We start from the raw sequence: 24408 nt of genomic DNA on the forward strand, positions 1-24408 counted from the left end.
CCTGCGCAATGACGTAACACGTTCCTTGTTCGTAGAAGCAGATGGTGAGGACCCATTATGCCTCGGCCAGACAAATATATTGCCTGTTTGAAAATCCTGATGGTAAATATTACAATCTTACTAAACAACAACAAGCAGCATTGAGGGGGCTGTGTAATAATAATAATATAGTGATTAAAACAGCTGATAAAGGAGGGGCAGTGGTTGTTCTAGACACAATGTTTTACAGTACTAAGATTAAGCAACTTTTATCTGACAACATGACTTACATACCTATTAATCCTATAGTAGTTCATAGGGTAATAGAAGGTGTACATTTAGTTTTAAAGAAACTACATTTTGATATGTTAATAGATGATGACTTATTAAGCTTTCTATTAATTGCTAAACCAAGGACACCAGAATTTAAAGCTCTACCGAAGATCCATAAATCTTTGGAGGACCCACCCCTAAGACCCATTGTTTCGGGCAGGGGGTGGGTCACTGAAAACATATCCATTTGGTTGGAGCACACTTTAAGACCCCATGTAGATAAAATTAATAATATTTTGAAAGATACTAAGCAATTTCTGGAGATGGTAAAGGATTTTCAATTGGAAACCTTAGAAGAGAACATTATTATGGTTACCATGGATGTGCAAAGCCTATTTACTGTTATAGGCAATGGTTATGGCCTAAGAGCCATAAGACACGTCCTAAGTAATATGGGAGAAGATGAACACAAGATTTCCTTGATATGTACATTACTATCTTTAGTCCTTGAGAACAATGTTTTATAGGAGAACAGCAGATATATAGACAGGCACAAGGGGTTGCTATGGGCACCCCTTGTGCCAATACATATGCTAATCTTGTCTTATACTACTGGGAGGCTGATACCATTATTAATAATGACCATTGGAAAGATTTTGTGGGAGCCTATGCTAGATTTGTGGATGATGTCTTTTTCTTTTGGAGAGGGATGAAAGTGAGCTAAAAGAATTTGTAGATTATCTACACACAACAACTACATTCTTTAAATTCACTGTAGCACATTCTAGAAAAAGCATAGATTTTCTAGACACTAGGATTACCCAGGGTCCTAAGGGATATTCATCTTCTCTGTATAGGAAAGCATGCTGGACTAATCATTTACTACCTTTTGACAGCATGCATCCCCGGCATGTTTTCCCTAATATTGTACAGGGCCAGCTCTGTAGAGCTTCTAGATTATGTCTGGAAGAAGAAGGATATGTGGCAGAAGTGGAGAAATTACAGACATGCTTTAGGAATAGGGGGTATGATCACAATTTGGTACAGAAAAAAGTAGAGCAGAATGTACAATTGAGAACCAGAGAGTATAAACCTTGGCTATCCAATAATCCATATACAAGGAATTTCAGTCCTAGATCTAATGTTTATGATGGACCTAGGATGTACTTTACATACAGTAGCAATATTACTGACATTCAAACTATAGTACAAAGGAATTGGAACATCCTTACCACAGATGACAAACTTAATGAGATAATAGGACATACTCCGAGGTTTGGTTATAGAAGAAACACCAATTTGAGAGATTTATTGTGTAAAGAAAAGAGCCTTTTTGGGAATGGTGTTGGGTTAAGCAAAATAGGAACATCACCGTGTGGTAACTGCAAAGCCTGTATAAATATCAATAAGAACCCCATTTTAAACATCCTATAGATGGGAGAATGTTTAATTTTAAAGCTAGGGCTACTTGCAGGACATCGCACGTGGTGTATATAGCAGAATGTCAACAATGTACATGTTTCTATGTAGGTATGACAAATAATATGCTGAAGGTCAGAATATTGCAACACCTTACATGTATCAGGAACAGAGTAGAACAAAATGCTCTGTTTAAACATGTGCATAAGAATCCATCTCACGTTTTCATGTTTAAAGCCATTGTAAATGCAAGATTAGGTGTTAGGTGGTGACATTAAACAACTTACTGAAACTCTGGAGTCTAAGTGGATTATTACACTTAGTTCACATAGATATCCAGGATTAAATGACAGGATACCTTTAAAACCTGCACTACAGAATAGGCGGGTAAAATACTAAACATTGATTGGTTAACACATCTTTTTTAAATGAGAGATTCTGTAAGTTTTATTGTCTGATGAAGGGTTGGTGAACCCGAAAGCGCTTACAACTGTGTTGGTACTGTATTGTTTCTGTATCGTAATTGCTATTTTTATAAATATATTTTTACCACCATAGCAGTGTCAAGCCAGTTTTTTCTTCGTTTTGGATACTATTTGTGGACTGGCTGACTTAGGCTGAAGCACCGAGCATTGGTTGACTTCTGAATGAAGAAAACCCACAGAAGCTGTACTGCCCCAGAAACAGCCTACGATGAGAGAAGAGGAGGAGCCCACCTTAGAAGAAGTAAGAACAGCACTAAGGAAGATGAAGTCAGGGAAAGCAGCCGGCTCAGATGAGGTCACAGCAGATATGATAAAGATGCTGGGTGAGATAGGGGAGACATGGCTCGTGAGGGTACTAATAGCAGTGTGGAGAGAGAAAGGAGTATCCCAGATGACTGGAGAATAAGCATACTCGTGTCAGTGTACAAGAACTAAGGGGACATCCACAACTGTGGGCAGTACAGAGGGATCAAACTCCTACCACACTGCATGAAAGTTCTGGAGAGGGTAATTGATAAACGGATATGCAGAGATGAGTGGTTTGGATTCAGATCAGGATGCAGCACAATTGACCTGATGTCTGCATTGAGACAGATACTTGACAAGAAGCTAGAGATGAGGAGAGAGTCCAACTGGGCATTCCTAGACTTGGAGAAAGCATATAACAAGGTCCCAAGAAAGTTAATCTGGGCAGTACTGCAATGGTTTGAAGTCCCGGAAACATTGGTAGAATTAGTGCAGGCTATGTACAAGGACCCAGTGGCTCAAGTATGAACAGTGTTTGGCCTCACAGAGGGGTTCCCAGTGGGAGTGGGTATACATCAGGGTTCAGCTCTGAGCCCATTGTTGTTCATACTGGTGATGGAGTACATTAGCAAACAGGTTGGAGACGACAGATCAACAAAGCTGCTGTATGCAGACAATGTGGCAGTACAGGCAGACTCTGAGCTATAACTTCACCAAAGGATAGAAGAATGGAATGAAAATCTGAAGGCACATGGGATAAAACTAAGCACAGATAAGATGGTGGTAATGGCACCAAACTGGGGCAATCAGAAGAAGCTGAGAATAGAGATAGAAGGGAAGATAGTGGAACAGGTAAACAGCTTCAAGTATCTGGGAGGGGTGGTTGAGGAGAAGGGAAGTCTGAATGAAGAGGTCAAAGCTAGAATCAGAGGGGCTGCAGCCAACTGGGATAGAGTATCAGGTGCAATCTATGGCAGAAGAATGCCAAAGAAGCTGAAAAGTAAGGTGTACAAGAGAGTGGTGCGACCAGTACTACTGTATGGTACAGAAACCTGGGCAGCAAAGGCAGAACAGTTGAAGACGCTAGAGATGATGGAAATGAAGTGCCTGAGAAAGGTGGTAGGATGCACACTGTGGGACAGACGAAGAAATGAGGGCATAAGAGCAGAAGCCAAAGTAGCTCCAATTGCAGAAAAGATCAAAGAGAACAGATTACAGTGGTTTGGACATGTGTAGAAATGCAGAAGACAATCTGGTGAGGAAGCTTTGGAACAGACAGGAAGAAGGTAAGAGGAAGTGAAGATGTCCAGCAAAGAGGTGGATGGATTGTGTGAAAGAAGATCTGCGACAGTCAGGCATGAGTGTTGAAGAAGGCAGGAGTGTGGAACTGAATTGAGAGAGTTGGTGACATTTAACACGATACCCCGACCCCATGTAGGAAAAAAAATGGGGAAAAAGGGGCTGATGATGATGACGATTGTGATTTCCTCCAGTGAGAAGCTTTGAGGTCCTTTTCTTTTTTCTTTTTATGTGGAAAGACAAATAATTCTTTAAATAGTTAGGTGTGATCGTCATTAAATCCGTAATATTTCCAACTAATAAACATACAGTGGAGGATGTTAAAGGTTGCCATTGATGTTTTTCATTTTCAGAACCAACTTAGATTCAACAAGCTTGTACTCCAAGGGTGGTGTAACAAAAATAGCCACTCCTGCCATTGTATTGTAGTTAATGGTACATGAATTGGTGCCCTTCCAAAGAGAACGTACTATTCTTCTACTGTGGTAGTTTGTGCATGTTCATCTGCAAAGATTGTCGTCTTTTATTCTTTAATCCAGTTTTCAGTGCTGTCCGTTAATCTTAAGAGTGTAGACCTCCTCTATTCACCAATGAAAATGCAGCATTAATTAAGTAGTAGCAATACACTCACTACAGTAAAATCTGTAGAGAGTAAAATGGATTCAGTTTTGCTTGAATATTCAAACAACAGATTGTAGTTCTGAATGGTCCGCTTGATTCCTTTGATGGAGAGTCCTTGGTGTTGAACTGTCAAAGTCCAACTCTCTAAAGGTTTGATTGTTTCTACAAGATAGATGATTCATGCAGGTTTCTTTACAAAAATCCCCCAAAAATCTAGTTGCAGATCCAGATATAGTGTCACAAGATACTACTAAAACAGCTAAACTGGACCTGGGTGTAACACTTTTGACAGTGATTATGAAAGTAGAATTCTTGACCATATTGGGAAGAAGCGTTATACTTAAACATCCCCAGCCTTCAGAGCTTTGTACTGTCAGATCTACGTGGTCAAGTATCCACATGGTGCTTGTGGGGAGTTATGGGTAAACCTCTGAAGGGTGCATTAGTGAGCCAGGTGCAGATTGCTGTGCAGGTGGACAGTGGATATGATGTTGTGGATGCAGGATCTAGAGCTGCTGATAACTTGTCCTTCATAAAGACACATCCCTGTCCAAAGCTGTAGTCCCTTCCTGTGGATGTTCAAGTGAACTCCTGAATGTATATTTGGTCAAGGACTTACCTTTTGGATCCCCATCTCATGCAGTATTTAAAAAAATGGAGGCAAATGGGAAAACAATGGAGTCACCTTCTTATTTCCAATTATAGCAGCAATTATCCAATAAAACAGTACCAGGGGCAAAGAAATGAGAACCCTCCAAAGGCAAGGAAGGTAACCAAAAAAAGAAGTGGCAGCCAGAAAGCAAAGGTATATCTGGAACCCCCTAACATAACTCTCAACAGGGAGAAAATGTGAATGTCTCACTCTTCTTCATCCTTTGTCCCCCTCCAAAAAAAAATAAAAAATTCCCACACTGGCCCTTTAACATCAGGAACCTATAGGGATTGGTGGCTAATTGGCCCTCTTCAGAAAAAAAAAATGACTAAGCATTACAAAGGAGACATAGGTTTTAGAAATTCTATGCAAGGGTTACAAAGAATTCATGTTGTCATCAACAACAGTTTCACCAAATGTAAAAAACTTAAATGTTCTTCAAAACTGCTTTTACCAAACCTTCAAGGAGTTTTTTTTTTTTTTGCAAGGGGAAATCTCTTATTTCCACTCATGGGGATAAACATACCAAACCATGTATCTCAACTATACAGATGTTTGCAGAATGTCCAGATTTTTGCCTAAAATATTTGGTCTGTTTGTCATAAAATATGTGGTTTTCTGGCAAATCATGGAGTATTGAAGTCACTAAATAATGACCAAGCAATGATATATATTTAAGTTTCAGACTTCATATCCTTCAGAAAATGTATGCAAACACAAATCATTTTATTCTAACAACTTTCTAAATTTATAAGAGCAATATTTAAAATCTGTCCCTATTCTGGGCCTTTGTCACCCCATTATTTTAGGCTTTGTCCAGATTTCTTGCATAAAGAGGTTGAGAGGTATGTTAACCCCACACCCCAAAACTTGTATATAACAACTCCTGGGGCACACAACACTTGAGAAAGAAGATGACTCCATTTTCAGAGAAAGTATTTTCAGTGGGCATTCTTTGATATTTTTACATTTGCCTAAACTGCTGTTAATGAAATGAATAGAACACAGACACATACTGCAGTTTCTAGCCATCTCAAAGATGCAAGGTGTTTCCCAAGCCAAAAGAGTCCTTGCTTAGTGCAGGAGCAGTGACATTCATACATATCCTTAATGGAACAACTGTCTTGTTCCAGTTCAAACCCCGAAGAAGCTGCGGAGTGCGGTGAGTTATAACCTGTATTGTTTCCAAAGTCTAGATTTCTGTCTAAATCTTTCATATTCCAGTCATACACCAGCCAGGTTAGTGGTATTTGTTGGAGCTGTCATGGATACTACAAAAGTAGAAGCTTTCCTTCCCCAGGACACAGTAGAATTTTTGACTATCTACTTTCCAGACAAGCTGCTAAAGAAAGAGTCACAGCTTATGAATTCATAAGAATTTTAGGTTACATGGTTCCCAGCATTTTAACAGTGTCACTAGCAGTATTGTACATGAGAAGGCCACTGTGATTCCTGAGGAATACATGGCAATAACACAATCAGTGCCTTGACATTACCATCTCAATACTTCTTGTGTAAGGTAGAAGCCGGAATGGTGGATCCACAGTTGTCAAAAAAAGGGATGTACTTGAAACTTCCTCCTTCAAATGGAATTTTTGACTATGAGTGCCCTTTATTTAGGGTGGGAGATCACAGAGTAGACCTCTGAGTGCAGGGCATTTGGTGCCCCATAGAGGGGACAAGGCACATACATCTAAAGGATTTATGGCAGTCATCCTGGCACTCAAAGATTTCAGACTTCTTTGAAAGCCACGAGTACTGAGTGTGATAAAAGAAAACACTACAGTGATATGGTACATAAAAACATGGAATAAATATTTCTAATCATTTACAGACTAGAAGCACAAGCTTGGGAGGAAGTCCTGAAAGCATAGATTGTCTTGAGGGATTTCTATATCCCTAGCCAGGAGAATTCCCTGACCAAAAATTGAAATGGGATCATCACTGATCTCTGAGTGCATTTTAATAGAGGTGGACCTTACATACAGATGTATTTATTTTATTTTATTTTATTTTATTGTATTTATTTATTTATTTGGCATTTATTTACCAGGAAAGTCTGACTGGGCATGAATCCCATTTTCAACAGAGCCCCAGAGAGAAAAGCTCCTGTCATACATAGTTCATATAATAAACTACATAATATTATCACATGAAGTGCAATAGCAAGTAGTAGAATCGACATACAGAATAAAGTCAGATCAGAAAAACGTAACAATGAATATTGAACACCAATCACAGGATATTGAACACCTGGTAAAATGCAATCAGTAGTGATAACCAATGGTAAAGAAGTTAAGCATTTTAAGTACGGACAAAACACTAAGAGAAAAGAAAGAGAATTTGTAGTGGGGTGATTAGGAAATGGGGTTAAAGATGGCAGCCATCAGAGAAGTAACTTGTGCTTTGGCTAGTAAGAGAAGGAAGGAAAGAAAAAGGGTAATTAAGGGCAAGAGAAAGAGAAGTGAGGGAAAGGGGAGAAGGAAGAAATAGTGGGCAGTGTCAGCCTGGTGTAAGGCATGTGCAGAGTGGTTTTATAAGGGTGCTGTTTGGTATGGTGAGTTTCTAGTCCCTGAACACAGAGGAGATGTACCTGAGATAGAGTTTTGCTTCTCCGACCAACAAACAGTTGAAGTTCTGCTCCAGAGCATCACACAGATGAGCATAGGCAGTTAATGCCTTCTCCCTGAATGCGCATGTCTATTTCTATATAAATTCCCCTTCATACTTTCCCAGTGTACTCCTGAAAAATAAGGGAAGGGGTGGAAGGTAGCAGTAGATCTCTCTTCTTTTGAAATAGTGATGGAGGATCCATTTCTAATGCCTTAGGTTGGGAACCTCTTGATGCAGGTGAAGGGGTCCCTGATGCACCTAAATCTACCCACTCTTGGGGTCCTTGATACACCTAAACCTACCCAGTGTCAGGCTCACTGCATGGAGTGTATGACTTTACTTCCCATTGGCCTTCTTAGTCAGAGGATGTGCTTATCATCTTGAGGGGAGGCCAAGCATCAGGAAATCCTACTTAACTAAATGCAAAATGTTTTCCCTTTAGTTCCAAAAGGGGGAACAGTTCCCAAAACTGGTAGACAGACCCTTAGTTCTACAGAACTTGTTGACACTGTTTACATGTGAACTGACTTCTGTTTCTCTGAAGGTACATTTATTATCCATTCCAGACTGACCCCTTTGGACCTACTTTAGCCTGCAGGCCCAGTCCAACAGGAGCTGAAGAGCATCCTCCTTCTCCCCTAGCTCTTGGTGCTAACTTGGGACTAGAAGTTTGTCCAAGAGAAATTAACCCTGCCATGTCTTGAGCCAAAAGCTACTGTACTGCTAAAGTTCATCACCCAAACAATACCTCATCATTACCAATACTTCAGCAAGGAAGATTTCAGTGTACAAAGAACCTATGTTATACTTCCACAAAGACCGTGTTACTTTGTGTATTGACCACTGTTTAGGCTAAAACTTTTGACAGAAGTGTCCTTAAATCAGGATATTAAATTGCTTTCCTTTCCCTACCCCCCCAAAATAGAGGGGGAAGAATTCTGCACTCTTTGGATGTTCACAGGAGTTTAGAAGGGCAGAGTGTTTTTGTCTGATTTGCACCAAAGAAAGAAGGCTTACCAGTGTAAAAACAAACCATTTCAAATGTATTGTATTGCATTTTGTGCAAACAGTCATGGTGAAGTAGTGCAGTGAAACATCAACAGCTTTTCTTACAGGGATAAATACTCAAAACATTCCCGGAACAGAAGTAAAGTTTTCCTTGCACGTATTTTGCAGGTATTTCAGGTGGGGTATAGTGTCCAACACCAGGGTTGGATTTGCCATGCCATTCTGCAGAGGCTTATCTAGCCTTCCTTTGTAGCCCAGCCAATGTCCCTCTTTTTGGCAGCTTTCTGAATCCTCCTAACTGTTATGAGTGTGACAGGGACCCTTAAGAAGAACACATGCAGCTGTGTAGGTATTTTACCATAACAGCAGATGCTTGGCTTTGATCACATTTGCAATCCTAGTTTCCCTCCCTGCATTCTCACTATCTTTATATGGCATCCTAGGGCTTAGCTGTTTGACCATGATAATACCAAAAATGATAAACATTGTCTGTGTACTCTCGGTCCTATGGCTAGTCTGGGACATTCAAATCAACCCAGTTTCTCCATGTAATACAGTTATAAAACAAAAAGGCATCATTAACTGTAAATTAAATTTCTTAGAATAAATTGTTAGAAAATGTTTTTTAGATAAACAAGCCAGGTTTTATAGACTTAGGAGGTCTTCATTGAAACCAAGCAACTTTGGTCCTAATTTTGAAATCAGAGACCTGGTCTAAGAGCTGATGCTTATAACATTTTTGAGGGGCATTACATCACATATATTCTGATCATAGTATCTCTAAGTATTGCCATTCTCCAAGACCAAATGTTTAATTGGTGTGTGCATTCCTCCACTACCAACAGCAAAGAAATATGTTTATCTCCTACACAGTATTTCAATTTACAGACCGTTCCTGTATTGAGAGGTTTCATCTTACCTTGACAGTTTCTTTGCTCCCCCATTTTGAACTCTGTAGTTAAATTCTCCATTTCAACAATGATTACAGACTATAGCAGACTCTGCTTTCTTCTTGACAACCACCTTTATTTTATATGGATTTCTCTGACAATCCCTTGACATACTGTATGCTCTCAAGGGAAACTTGCCAGTATTTAGTGGATACTGTCTAATGACCGTCTCATTAACAAACAAAATGCTACCTACATACACCTTCTGTGAATTGAAATGCAGCAGACAATGTGATGTGCTTACTGAACTACAAATTGGGCATCAGCTACATCCCAGCCTGGCCGTGACACTGTTTTTCAGTGTTTTATAAACAGTTATTTTTCCTTTATGAATAATTACTATCAACTACAGCAAGCTGAGTTAGAGCAAAGCGATTCCCTTGGCTTAATTACAACTTGAAAACTGCATTTGCTACTAGGGACAAGACACGGGAGTACAGATCAGAAATCACAAATGTAAAATTGGTTGGGAACAATGCTGCTCATAAGAAGCAAATGCAGAAGTGCAAAGCCAGCCTGTTTAAACCAATGTAAAATGCCTGGAAAGGATGCTGACTTTGTGCTTCAGCAAAGTGCTTCTGCTTCATGTTTCCCCAAATAGCACTTTAGCTTTATGTGCTAGAAAGCATTATGTTGTCATAAGTACTGGGAAACGATTTTACCATTAAACATTTAACATTACTACATGATTCTCAGCTCTGTTATTTGTAGCTAGACAAAGATTCATGCCAGCTACATCATCTACTATCTTGTATTTTCTGTACGCTTGTATATCACTTTACTGTGGTCTGCAAAAAGCTTGTTGGGCAGAGGGGTCCTTGAAGTTTACTCTGACAACATGCTAAATAAATTAGCAGTAGTTAATTTTTCTGCTGAAAACTATATTTTATTTTGCATTTGGATAAAACGAATGAAGCACATTGTGTATCATTTTCAGGTACCAGAAACCTTTGAGGATGTCGCTATTACTTTTACTGAAGAGGAATGGAAGATGTTAAGAAAACAAGATAAGGAGCTTCACAGAGAAGTGATGATACAGAATTATGAAGCCTTGGTTTCATTAGGTAAGTGAAATCCAGCACAGTAAGATCTACTTTTTTTCTGAAAGTTACTAGTGACAGGATGTTTCATAAATGCACACTTTGTGCCTTGTTGTCACAGGGAATCTCTGCCCTTTCTCATTTCAGCTAGTCGTGACATGACTAGCATTTCTTCCTGTCCATAACACCTTTGAACTATGGTTAACCTTTTCTTGTTTGAGTATGCTGTGTCATACCCATAAAGCTCTGGTTTTCTGCTTTATCAATGTCTTGTAATGGGTATTCAACATTGTATAAATACGTCCTGCTTTATTTCACTTTTTCATCTTCTGCTGAACTGCATGCCACCTTTATTCATCTTTTTAAAGAAGAGGTAACCACTAAAATTGCCTGTTCTACCCTAAGGTTACCTATATGCCTTTTTCTGTTTATGTTCCAATGAGTAGGTATTGTGAACCATTAGTCTCCCTGCTTAGAACCACACTCAAATACTTTGAATTAGTTATTTCACCAATGATAAAGGAGTTTGTCTTCATTTAAAGAAATGTTTAGTATTTCAGTATCCTACTATATAAAAAAGGAGAACCTTGGATTGAAATTCGAATCTGAGAAATGCATCATATTTGCAGCTTTTATTGATTAATGCATTAATCTATGTTAATGCAGTAATCTTCAGCTCTTCTCAGCAAGACAATACTCGGGGGGGGGGGGGTCTTTGTAAAATGCACACTTGCAAGTCTGTCTCCATCTTACTAAAGGTGCCACCATGGCACCATCCTCGCCTAACCTTTTGTCATGTTTTTCTTTTCTTTCTTTTTCTGCTTGTTTGTTTTATATAGTTAAATAACTACTCTGGTCTTGAGACATTTTTAGATGTGAAAATGTCTGTAGAGGATGGCACAGCAGCACATAATAACTAAAAACATTGTGATTTTTGAAAACAGTTTTAAATATACATTTTTCATATTTTCATCCTAATAGAACAATTTAATGATTTTATATATGAATATGTTGTTTAGTTATTTAGTATTCCATTGTTTTAATGCATTTATTCAATATTTTTATCAAATGTATTTCTACTCAGGGACGTCGGGAGGCATACGCACTGTACTGATTTCAGTACAACTTATTTAGAAGGGGGGGTAGCTTTTTAAAAAAAAAAGCGTTGGCTCTTTAAGGATGCTTGCTGCTGGGTGCGGTAGCTTTTCAATTAAAAAAAAGCATTGGCTCTTTAAGGATGCTTGCTGGGTGTTGTGGTGAAGGCGAATGGGAGTTGATGTCATGTCCGGCTGGCTGCGGGAAATTAGCTTGAATGGAGCAATTGTTAACAGATAGGAGTGTGAGCGGGAAACAGATCATGAAAGTATGGAGCAATCAGGTAAGGAAAGTATGTGTGAAACAGATCGGGAAAGTGTGTGTGTGTGTGTGTGTGTGTGTGTGTGTGTGTGTGTGTGTGTGTGTACACTTATGTTTATTAATTTCTAGAGATTCCATTCATTTCTGTATGAGTAAGTGTGTGTGTGTGTGTGTGTGTGTGTGTGTGTGTGTGTGTGTGTGTGTGTATATGTATGCATGTAAGCTGAACTAGCCGTTCTCTTTAAATGAGAGATAAAGTGCATGTGTGTGTTAGTTACTGTGTGAGAGAGTAGGTGTGTGTGTGTACAATTATATTATTTATTCTGGAGGTTCTATTTGTTTCTGTAGGAGTGAGAATGTGTGTGTGTGTGTGTGTGTGTGTGTGTGTGTGTGTGTGTGTGTGTGTGTGTGTGTGTGTGTGTGTGTGTGTGTGTGTAATTTGAACTAGCCATTCTGTGTGAACAGGGTTGGCAGATGTCCCTATTTGGGTGGGACTGTCCCGAGATCAGCAGCCTGATCCCAAGTCCCACCCTGCCGGTTTAAATCCCAGGCAGCCTCCGCTTTTGATTGGCCCGTATACCGGCATACGGACCAATCAAAAATCGCTAAACACAGAGCTTCTTGTGTTTAATGCGGAAGTTCCGCATTAAACGGAGCTCCGTGTTTAGCGATTTTTGATTGGCCCGTATGCGGGCCAATCAAAACATCGCAAAACAGAGCTACTTCTGTTTAATGCGGAACTGCGATGTTCCGCATTAAACAGAAGTAGCTCCGTGTTTAGCGATTTTTGATTGGCCCGTATACCGGTATAAGGGCCAAGCAAAACAGAGCTACTTCTGTGTAATGCGGAACTGCGATGTTTCGCATTAAACAGAACTAGCGCTGTGTTTATTTATTTTTGATTGGCTCGGGCCAATCAAATAAAAAATAAACACAGAGCTACTTCTGTTTAATTGTTTAATGCAGAACTCTGATGTTCCGCATTAAAGATGTGGAAGACCTTTTTTTTAGTCCCTACTTGGGTAGGCTCATGTCTCTCTGTCAGCTGCATGAATGTGGTTAAGTCCATTCCTCTTAACACATTTTTGCTAAACACTGATGAAAATATAGTGCAGATAAGTGCTAGACACATATTACATGCACTGGCTGTTCCCATATGCAGCAAAAGCAGTTATTCTGCCTCTGCTTTGTGAATTAATGCTTTTTATAGCTATTAACATAAGTAATTGGTAAATATTATACAACACTAAGTATCTGTGGCCTCAAAATTATTTGGCATGTTCTTTTTGTAAAAAAGTTATCTTGGTATGCTGTCCTGGCTTTCTTTCCTCCTCTGTTTGCATACTGGGATGGGAGGTGAGGAAAGCACATCTGCAGAATAACCTACAGGATACTTAGGTAATTGTGACATAGCAAAAGAGATGTGTGGTATTTCTAGAAATCTGAACTAGAATAACCTGACACGTTCCATATATTCCTGCACCTGCACCATATGGTGGTACCACAAGAGGAACAGGGAGATGGTGTCTACTGTCAAATCAAAGATACACCAACAACAAAAAGGCATCCAACTGAAAAAAAAGTCAATGATTTTTTCAAAGTAGTAAGATATTTATTGTGTTTATTACTGTTGCCCATTTCCTGTGTGTGTATGTGTGTGTGTGTGTGCTGTCCAGATTTAGCCTCATAGTTTTGGACTGTTTCTCATAAAATTTGTGGGTTTCTGGCAAATCACAGAGGACTGAAGTTAGTATATTCTTCAGAAAGTACATTCTAGCACATATCCTGTTATTCTCGCAACTTTCTTAGTTAAAAAGAGCAATATTTAAAATCGATCCCTATCATACCTCTCAACTGTCCAGATTTTCACAGAATGTCCAGATTTTTGCCTCATATTTGTGTTCCATTTCTCCTACAATTGGTGCTTTTCTTGCAAATTACTGGCGAACCATTGAGGACTGAAGTGTGAAAATAATGACAGGCATTTGAGTTTCAAACTCCACATGCTTCAGAAAATTCATGCTAATGCAAAACTTGCAATTATATCAACTTTCTAAGCCTGTAAGGGCAATATTTAAAAAGTTTTCCTATTTTTAGGCCTTTGTTCCCCCATAACTACTGGCTTTGTCCAGATTTCTTGCTTGAAGAGGTTGAGAGGCGTCATCCTTATTTTGGGCCATTGTATCTCCATTATTTCAGGCTTTGTCCAGATTTCTTGCACTATGAAAGTGAGAGATATGCGCACATCTCATCTGTCCACATTTTTACAGAATTCCCTGATTTTTGCCCTGTTCCTCAATATTTGTGGTTTTCTGGCAAATCATTGAAAATTGAAATAAATAAATGTCATACAGCTGAGCTGGACTTCATTTCCTTTAGAAAATGCATGCTAAGACAAATGTTGTTATTCTAGTAATCTACTAAGTCTGTAAGAGCAATATTTAAAATCTGTCCCTGTTTTAAGCTTTGTCCAGATTTCTTATGCTAACAGATTGAGAGGTATGAAGATATGGTATGTAATGCTCTAGTCAGGCTTGACCCTGTAACTTGGTTACAGGAGACAGAGCCTGAATCCTCCCTACCAACTACCAGACTGCTGAAGGAACTGTGAGCTCCAATGAAGACAAGAGCCTGACTACCAGACTGCCGACAGAATTGTGAGCTTGGGTTTCAATACATTTTCAGGGTATTATGAGTTTCAGTGCATTTTCAAGGGACTGAGTTTCAATTCATTTTCATGGAATTGTGAGTTTCAAGGGAAGATAAATTTACTGTTGCTCATGCTAAGTCTGTTTTCAGTGTGCCACTAACTGTTTTATGAAATGGCTGTCACAGTTGTGTTGTAGAATTTGAAAGCAGTGTTAGTAGCATAATTGCCTTTGGTGCAGAAGGCTGTGGATTCTACTCCGACACTATTTGGATGGGGTGCTGGTATTGCAGTGCCATTTTGATTGCAGATTACTTGGTGCATTTTAAGGGGGTATAGGGGTTCTACACTCCTGAGTGTCCTCCTTTGTATAAGATGCCTAGTAACTATGAACTTCTTGTTGGTTTGTCAGTCATTCCCTATTGCAATATTACCAGCTTACCATCTTTTAATGTAACATAGGCAATTAATTCTTCAAAGGCAGCAGGCACTGAATTTGTAGATGAAACACCTGAAATGCAAAGTTGTTTGCCAGTAGCAACCTCTTCATTAGTTACAGATCTCTTTAATGTAGAATTATCTAGACAACTTTTACTTCTGCAAAGATTGTGCTTTTTGAATAATATTGGCGGATTGTAATGACGGAAGTTTTAGTGGCATTTTTATGGTCGAAATTTTCTGAAATGGGTAGTTTTATCATTATTGTTTCATTGCTTTCTAGAAGACTGTTCATAAGTACAAATTTAAAACGCCATTCTAACAAATTGTGATGTATTGTACAAGGAATATAATTTATAATGAGGGTGAATCAAAGAACACATACATGTGCGCATGGCCCTATAAATGTGTGCAAGGAACCCATGGTTTAAAAACACTTCAAAGCTAAATGTGATCCTCCACTGTCAGATGCATTTTCTTTTAATGTGGGTTTTATGCCATTTCAGAGAATGTGAGTTTCAAGGGCAGAGAAGTTTACTGTTCGTGCTAAGTCTGTTTTCATTGTGAGCCTGTATTCTTTAGCAAATGGCTATCAGTGTTAGTGATATTTTATTTCAATATCTGTAATCATTGTAGAAGTAAATAAGAAAACACGTTCCCTATATCTTTATTTAAAATATCTATAATAATTCTTTCCATGGCTTTACATACAAGACCAGTCAGACTTACGGGCTGTGGTTATCCAGGTCAGTAGAAGGCCAAACCTTGTGCTAAGGATTAACTGCTGCAGTCCTCCATTCACTAAGGATGAAGCCAATTAGCAGGCTAATGTTGGACAGTGATTTTAGAGTGCTTGTTAGCTCATGTTTCATGCTATCCAAGAGGTATCCCAGGATATTATCAGGGCCCATTGAGATGGTATTCTTTGCCTTGGACAGTGCATTGAAGACCTATTTGCTAGTGATAGTCAGAAGAGTTATGGTAGGAGGCGTCTCCTGAGAGGTATTGAGGGGAAAAAGGGGGTGAAACTGGAATTAAATTTATCAGTAAATAGGTTTGCTATATCCTCTAATTCTTTTTAATTGGTTCCATTTACAATTTGTTCAGCACACTGTCGTGTTACCTTTTGAGGTTGTGAACAAAGCTGATGAAGGCCTTGTGGTTATCCTTTTACTTTGAGGATATTTCTGCCTCAAATTTGGCTTTGATGGGCTTGATAAGATTTCTGAGTTGCTTAATTAGTTTGAGGGGTTTCATACCTTTCTGGGTATTGCACTTCCTAGTTTTGACCATGTTTTTCATCCTTTTGTTATACGACTTGTTTATGTTGGGATTCCACCATGGGTGGCTTGTTATTTGAGTTGATTCTCTGCTTATTCCTTGTGGGTGCAGCTACCTCACTGCAGCTGCTTACATGATGGTATAGGGTTTCGGTAAACAATTTGCATAGTGGTAGCAGAGTTCACATCTTTTTGGGAGATGGAAATTTTAGCATGGTATAAGTCATTAGTACAAGGTTTGCTTTGGAATAATTTCTAAATGTTTGAGGGTTAGATGGCATTCACTTGTGACAAGTGTTTGGAAAAGGTATATACCAAAAGGGGCATTATAATCACTAAATGATTGGCCTAATGAGTGCCAAGTAGTGGGGAATAATTATATGCCTGGATCTGGATGATATATCTTTAGATATAAGTTGTACAATGAAAAAGGATTTCCCTACAATAGTGAGTATGTTGGGCCCTTTGAAGTCTCACCTTCATGCAAGGGAATGTCTGTTGCAGTCTTTCATTCATCCAGCACAAAACCTGTTTTGAGATTGGTATTGAATAGCCTTTGTAGAAGGTTCGACATATCAGTTTTCAGACTAACAAGTAGGCAGTCTACTATGTTATCCAGACGCAATAGACATTATGTTCTTGGCTTTTGGTACTAACTTCAGAAATTGAGATATCTGAGGGGGTTATAGATGCAGGTATTTGATGTGAGAATACTGGAAGATTGGTGGATGCAGTTCAATCTCAATTAGTTGGCCAGTGGATTGGCCATATCCTCTGGTCCAAGTATGTGATATCATTTCTTATCAGCTCACTGTAGTGCCATCATTGTTTGAGATTTCTAGCACAGTTTATATTTTTACCTCATATCAGGCTTTGGTTGATTTGATCACAGTCCCGAGTTCCTTGTTTAGTTTAGCGAGAGTGTTTTTAGCTTTCTAAATTACATTTATTTTTACATGCAGTGAGTATTTTTCTTTGATTATGCTGCCCATAGGGCTTTGTTTTTGAATTTGGTGTTGCATTTATTTCTGATGGTGGAAGACGTGTCTATGGAACTATTTAGATATGCATAGAGCTTGGCAGTAAATTATTCTCTACAGTGGAAGCATGAAACAGCCTTAGTAGAGGGACCCCCATCCCCAACTAATGCCCAGTACCCAACATAATAAGAAACCAGCACCACTCAGACACAGTATGTGCACACAAGATCACTTACACTAGCTTGCAAGGGGGTTGAGAATGGTGTGGTAATTTTCTTTGACATTTTCAATCAAACCTGAGTGTCTTCATTTGTTTTTTCAGCATGTAACAGCATAGGGCTATACATAAAGTGATTTTCATTTTGTGGGAGGCAGTCTGCATTTGCAGGTATATTTTTTGTGTTTTCAAGCTGTTGCCTTCTCAGGATATTGGATGTTATCATGTCAGCTTTGAACATTAAACTTTGAGCAAAACTTATTTCTTCCTTGAATTTCTTTTCTTTCCAGTAATGTTGTTCAGACTATCACTGGATCATAAGACTAGAAAAAACTCCAAACAAGTTCCTTAGAGCATATAACAACACCACTGGTTCTGGGACCTGGGGCAATTGTCTTGCTTTAACCAATTTCCTTTCAGCAAAGGCTTGAGATTCGCAGAATGTAAGCAGTGTAGTAAGGATGTAAATTTTAACAGCTTTAGTTTTTGCTTGATTGACTCCCATGGGTATACATCTTTATTTATTGTCAGTGGCAGTATGAATGTATTCTGTAATATTCAACTTGCTGTGACATCATGTGTTCCACTTATATATATATATATATATATATATATATATATATATATATATATTTATATATGTATATATATATATATATATATATATATATATATATGTATATTTATATATATATATATATATATATATATATATATATATATATATATATATATATATGTATACACTAACTTGTTTCTGTTTTTTTTTCCACTTTGAGTGTTATTCTTCAAAACTACCATAATAATTAGTTTGAATCTTCTCTTTTTTCTTTATCTTCTTCTACATGATTGTCAAACCCTTTCCTATGTAAATGTTTCTAGTATTATATTGTTTTGTAATCTTTGTACTCATGTTCTTGATGTTAATCTCCATTGACAGTGTATTAAATTTTTATTTTCCTGAACTGTTAGTGTAATTGGAACTTAAAAATAAATAAAAAAAATAAACTGAGCCCAGCTAAAATGCATTTGTTGTTGGGAATGTAAGATTTACCATTCCAAAAGGCTTAGTGTGAGTGTAGGCCACAGGAGTGATCAGCCATTGCCAGGTAACCCATGCGGATGGAAGGGTGTGAGTGTAGGCCATAGGAGTGAGCTGCGATTGCCAGGTAACCCATGCAGGTGGAAGGGAGGTAGCTGCGGCTCATAGCTTGGGTGTTACCTCGGGAGAGCTCTATATGTTGTACTTCAGACTACAATTCTGCGGAGCACGTGCTGCCTAGAACCGGCCAGTCCTTTAGTTGGCAGCACTGCTGGAGCTCTAATGAGCCACTACAGGAGTTAGGAGCTGCAAGGGGAAGAAGGGTAATCTTGGGGAGGGCAAACTGATCTGTCCTACTGTAACTAGAAATGTATTTTGTTTTTTGACTTATGGAAGATGTACCTTTAGAATGAAATGTTCATGCAGCATATAAGTAATTACTACCCTGGCATATACTTGCAAGTGATCTGTTCAGAGATAAGCAATATGAAGGGGCATGGCTTGGTCAGCAGTGTTAATGTGGGTGTGGCTTTCTGAGGGGGGCAGCAGTCTGGGAGTTGTGAGTGCACCCCTGTTTCTACTCAGTGTATTTTCTTGTCCATGTACCTTTAAATGTTCTGTGTGTTTTGTTCAACAGTCACATGATCAAGCAGGTCATGTTACATAATGCCTTGCTAACAAATCTGCTAAAATTTGGTTCTTAAGAAACATTTTGTAACAGATGAGCATACATAATCATTAAGAAATTTTCACTGTTACAACTAAGATCATTGTATTGACACAGTAGAGCAGGATATTACTATAAAGACTTGAGTGTGGAAGATGAAGTTTTGTGTGAGACGGCTCGAAGTCATGATAGATGATTTTATCGATGTCTCCATCTTGTATGGTAGCTGGATTACATTTGTTAACCAAGTAAAGAAAAATGTGAATGACCAAATACCACATCATAGTACTGCCCTGTCACAGTAGTAAATGCTTTTGGAGCTATAAATAGAGGAACCACGCTCTTGAGCATTAAAACTTACCACTCCAATAGGAATAGGGCCATTCTGTATAACTGACAGGACTAAGGCAGCATGCATTATGATAGTTTGGCTGTTCAGACGTTCTTGGGTTGTTGGATACCTTTCCTCTCTTGTAATATACCCCACCAGCTGCACTCTCCACGTTTATATTGTCACACCTGAATTTCAGCATTGGTCTCTTTAAGGACTCCAAGTGATGCATGAAGGTTTTTTTTAAGTTTAACTGATGCATGATTTTTTTTTTAAGTTCAAGTAATGAATAGTAGAATTCAGATTCTTTTTATTGATACTAAGCTGAATGTCAGCTTTTGTTTTCTGTTACTTTTGTGGAATTTTACTCTTTTTTTTTATAGGTTCATAAGTGTGTACTAGCCTAATGGTCCTGGGGCCTTTACAAGCATAGCCATAGGATTACCCTGACATTGTGCCACCCGACCATCGTTCCCAGTGCCTCTGTCGAGTAGATCCACTGGGGTTATCCTCAGAATGAATTTTCTATTTCCCATCCACTCATCAAGATTTCTCTTGAGAGGGTCAGCGAGGTGCTCTTCTTGACATGTATGGGAAGTCTGTTCCATAGCATGGGCAGTCTCTGGGTTATGAACCTGTCCCTCCAATACTGTTGATTGTTGTAATGAGGTTGAGGTCTCTGGAGTGTGTGGTATGGAGGGATTGGGATTTCTTTAGATGTAGCATTTCTAACAGAGCTGGGTCAGACATGGCTTTGTAAGTCAAGCAGAGATCGCCTCTAAGTAGGCAATATGAGACAGAAAATAGTTGGGAGTTTTTTGAGTCTGTCCATCTAGGACAAGTGTTTAAAGCCCAGGATCCTCTTTGTGAGGTACTTTTGTGGCCTCTCCAGTTGTTGCAGGTGTCTGCTGAGGTACATGCCAAATGGGGCATTGTACTCGATGATTGGCCTAGTGAGGGAAGAGTAGAGGGAGGCAATGACCTCTTTCTTCCTGGATGCAAAACCCTTAGTAGTGAGATGTGCCACATAGAAAGGACTTTCTGACCACAGTGGCAATGTGGTGATCAAAAGAGAGGTTGCTGTCATCCTGTGTTCCCAGATCTCTTATAACATCTTCTGTGTTGAGTGGAGTACCATTGATGTGGTAATTCATGAAAACTGGGTTTTTCCCAAAGGGGATGATGGCACATTTTTTGGCATTGAGCTTAAGGCCATGATTCTGACACCAGTTGTTGGTCTCAGTGAGTCCATTCTGTAGGATGTCAACATCACTTAGGGAGTTAATAATAGCTCCCAACTTGCAATCGTCTGTGAGCTTTGTCAGCCAGAGTCCCTTTGTGTTGGCCTGGAGTTCAAAGAAGTAGATACCAAACAGGAGAGGACCCAGGACCAAACCCTGTGGAACTCCACTCATGACTAGTCAGCAGTCTGATTTGGAGTCAGCTACTTTCACACTGTGAGTTTTATCTGTGAGCCAGTTTGCAACCCACGTAGTGATATAGGGGTTGATGCCTAGCTTGGTGAGTTTTTCTATGATTCCTTTGTGGGGAATGGTATCAAAGGCATTGGCCAGATCAAGGTAGGCAGTATGAACCACCTTGCCTTCATCCACAGCTCTGGTGACTGACTCAAAGAATTCGACTAAGTTGAGCAGGCATGATCTACCCTTCACAAAAGCAAACTGTGTGGGATCCAGAGTTTGGAGATTCCCTATATCCTTGTTTATTAGGTCCATGATGATGTTCCGTAGCTTTGCATGTCAGACTAGTCAGGCTAATGGGGGGATAGTTCCCAGGGTCTGTAGTCGCTCCTCCTTTATGGAGAGTGGTGATTGTAGCAATGCACCATTCGGTAGGGACAAAGCCTTAGGTGAGGCTGTGATTGAACAGGGCATGCAGATGAGGTGCCAGTTCACTCTGTAGTTCATATAGAACACAGCCAGGGATATCTTGGAAAGTTTTTTTTACCATTTTGTTGGTAGAAGGGGGACAGGAATTAGTGAATTTGTAGCTAGTCTACAAAATAATAGATTTGAATTGAAGTTTGATGGTCTGAAGATTGGCACTCGGGTTCCTTTTTTAGATGTTTTCTTGACATCTCAGATGGGAAAACAACAGTTCATAGAAAATTTGAACAAGGCGCATATTTTTTGCATGGACAGAGTTTCCACCCTATTCATACCCTTCAAGCCATTAGTTTTGGAGAATTTCTCCGGTTATCTAGGTTATGTAATAATAAAAGAGATCTTAAATATGAGTTAGCTAGAACTGTAGACATGTTTAAAAACAGGGGTTATGATCATCAAATAATTAATAGTAGTTGGGAGAGATTTATAAAAATGGATAGTAGAAGTAACATCATATATGGGGAAAGACTGATACAGAATACAATGATTAGAACACAGAAGCATGATGAAACTGTTTATTTTGTTACAACAGATAGTTGTTTTAGTTTCAAAGTTATAAATCAGGTAAAACATTTCTGGAAATATTTGATGTCCTTAAAAGATATTTCAAGATGGTTAGATGAGAAATTGGTTATTTCCTACAGAAAGGGAAAGAATATACATATTTTTTTTAGTAAGGGGTAAATTTAATATTCCCCCAACTAATATATCACACATTTCTCTTCCACATGGTACATTTGTTTGTGTCAAATATAAAGCTTGCAAACGTGGTGAAAGAATTTTCTAATATTAATAATATATTTTTCAAAGTTGTGATTATTTTAATTGTAATACGGAGGGTGTGGTATATGCCCTGATATGCCCCTGTAACAAATTTTACATTGAAGAGACTTAAGAGATCTTTTAAAATTAGGCTGTTGGAACATGCAAGAGATATTCTCCATAAGAAAGCATAGATTCCCATAGCTGTACATTTTAATATGTTTCACCATGGGGAGAGCAAGGGGCTACAGGACACTATATCAGAAAAAAATAAGGTTTCTCAATTTGATACAACTTTAGTGAAAAAAACAGTTGTTATTTAAAGAATCGATTTACATTTTAAAATTTGATACTTTATCCCCTAGACGGTTAAATGAAGAATGTAATTGGAGATTGTTTATGTAATTGTGTAATTAAGTGTTGTTTTTTGTACTTAAGGCAAGTGTTTTGTACTGTATTTTACTCCTTGTAGGCTTTGGCTGAGACGTCAGAGTTTTATTAAACCTGTTTTGGAATACTGGCTGGTTGTTTCTTTTTTTTTTGCTCACGGTTTTTCTAGTTGTTGCAGTTGATATCTTGGAAAGTTCCCTGTTTTTCCTCTGCCTCAAGGCACTTTCCATCCCTACCATTAAAAAGAGGGAAAGAGAGAATGGAAAAAGTTTTATTTTGTTTCTTCCTCACTTAAAGTTTGGGTGCTGAGTCAGTGTTTCCATTAAGGGAAGTTTTTTTTGGTAGTTGCTGGCATACTTTGTGGTTTTAGTTAATTGTTGTTACTGTAGGAGTTTATTTGTCGCTGTTGCATTGCTTTTCTTGGCCACTTTGTAATTTTTTGATGTGTGCTATTTTTTTTCCAGTTGTTGGCCTGCTTTAGTCATGGAATAAGAGTTTTGCTGTTTTTTTTCTGGGGGAAAAAAAAGTTCGTATGACGAACGCATTCATTTTCTCTTTTTATTTGGAAGTGGTTCACATCCCCAAGAGGAATGACATCTAGAAAACTTGCTTAGAATTGTTACCTTTTAACAAAAATGTGAAGAGATTAGTGCTGACTTCTAGATAAGAACTGTTGGAGTTGATGGATTTCCCCCTTGATTTCAAGTGCCGGTTGTCTTTGTTCCCTGTGAACCTGGCATCAAAATCTTTGCAGTCTTCTTTTATTTTACCTCATTTGGGTAACGAAGATCAAGGGATGCAGATAGACCTCCCCAGTTTCTGAGATGGCCCATCAGACAATGGAATCACCTGCTACAAAGGTCTACCTAAACATGTTGGTGTCTGCTGATAGCAGCTTCTTAGCTCCTTCAGTGGCTGTTTCATTTACAGATTCTTGATCCTTGCATATGTCAATCCAGGCGCATTTCGGGTTGTTTTGGTGATGGATAAGGAAGTTGGAGTCTTTTCTGACCTTTCTGCATCAAGAGACACAGACAGGCTCCCGTTCCCCTAATTGTTGACCTAGACTATGAGAAATAAACAAAGCAGTTGTTGGCCTGGTTCTGTGTTCCACCAAGGTATACAGTTAGGGTTAGATCTTTTATGCCACCTGTACCTTTAAAGTCCACTGTCTTGGATGCTTCTTAATCAGTGCCGCCTTTTTTTTTCTTACTGACCTCATTGAGATCCACGTTGACAGGTGTGGTACTAATATTGATGGATCTTACCTCTTTATAGCTCATCTGTTGTTTATCCTGAGGGTAGTCGGGATAACAGAGACACTCATCTCAGTGTCAGAGTGTCAGTGTTGACATTCCAGGAACTTATTGCTTTAATTTTGGCAAGTGCCCCTGCCCCTTTGACTGGTGCTGAAATCACTCGCACCTTATTTGGATAATGATGAGGGGGACTCAGATTCCAAGTATCCCTAGATATCCCCAACTTTAGATAAGTACTGGATTTATTCAGGTAAAAGAGGGGTGAACCTCAGACCCCATATATTCTCTCCACAGAAACATAATGATTTCATAAACTATCTAGCAGGACAGGTCAAGTTTAAATATTTAGAATTATTAGGTAAACATAATAAATTTATTTTGAAGAGTTTACTTGAAGAACTTAAATAATTCCAATAAAGTGACCTTCTTTTTGACAGTAAACATGCCTTGTATGAGGAGCTCTTTTATACATTTCAAAAACACATAATGATGATATGCTTAAGGAAAGGAAAGAAGCTGGACAAGGAGAAATGTGACTACCAAGTGG

General features: G+C 38.7%; 1 protein-coding gene across 1 annotated transcript in view; it reads left to right on the forward strand.

Moving 5' to 3' along the window:
• LOC122813858 (zinc finger protein 684-like) overlaps nt 1-24408 on the forward strand; it is a 119683-nt gene that overhangs the window by 46556 nt on the left and 48719 nt on the right. The window contains exon 4 of the mRNA XM_044086397.1: nt 10483-10609. Within this exon, the coding sequence (XP_043942332.1) occupies nt 10483-10609 (127 nt within the window). The remainder of the gene's footprint in view (nt 1-10482; nt 10610-24408) is intronic.

The sequence above is a fragment of the Protopterus annectens genome, chromosome 10.part0 (genome assembly GCF_019279795.1).
Source record: "Protopterus annectens isolate FY-2018-M chromosome 10.part0, PAN1.0, whole genome shotgun sequence".
NCBI lineage: Eukaryota > Metazoa > Chordata > Ceratodontiformes > Protopteridae > Protopterus > Protopterus annectens.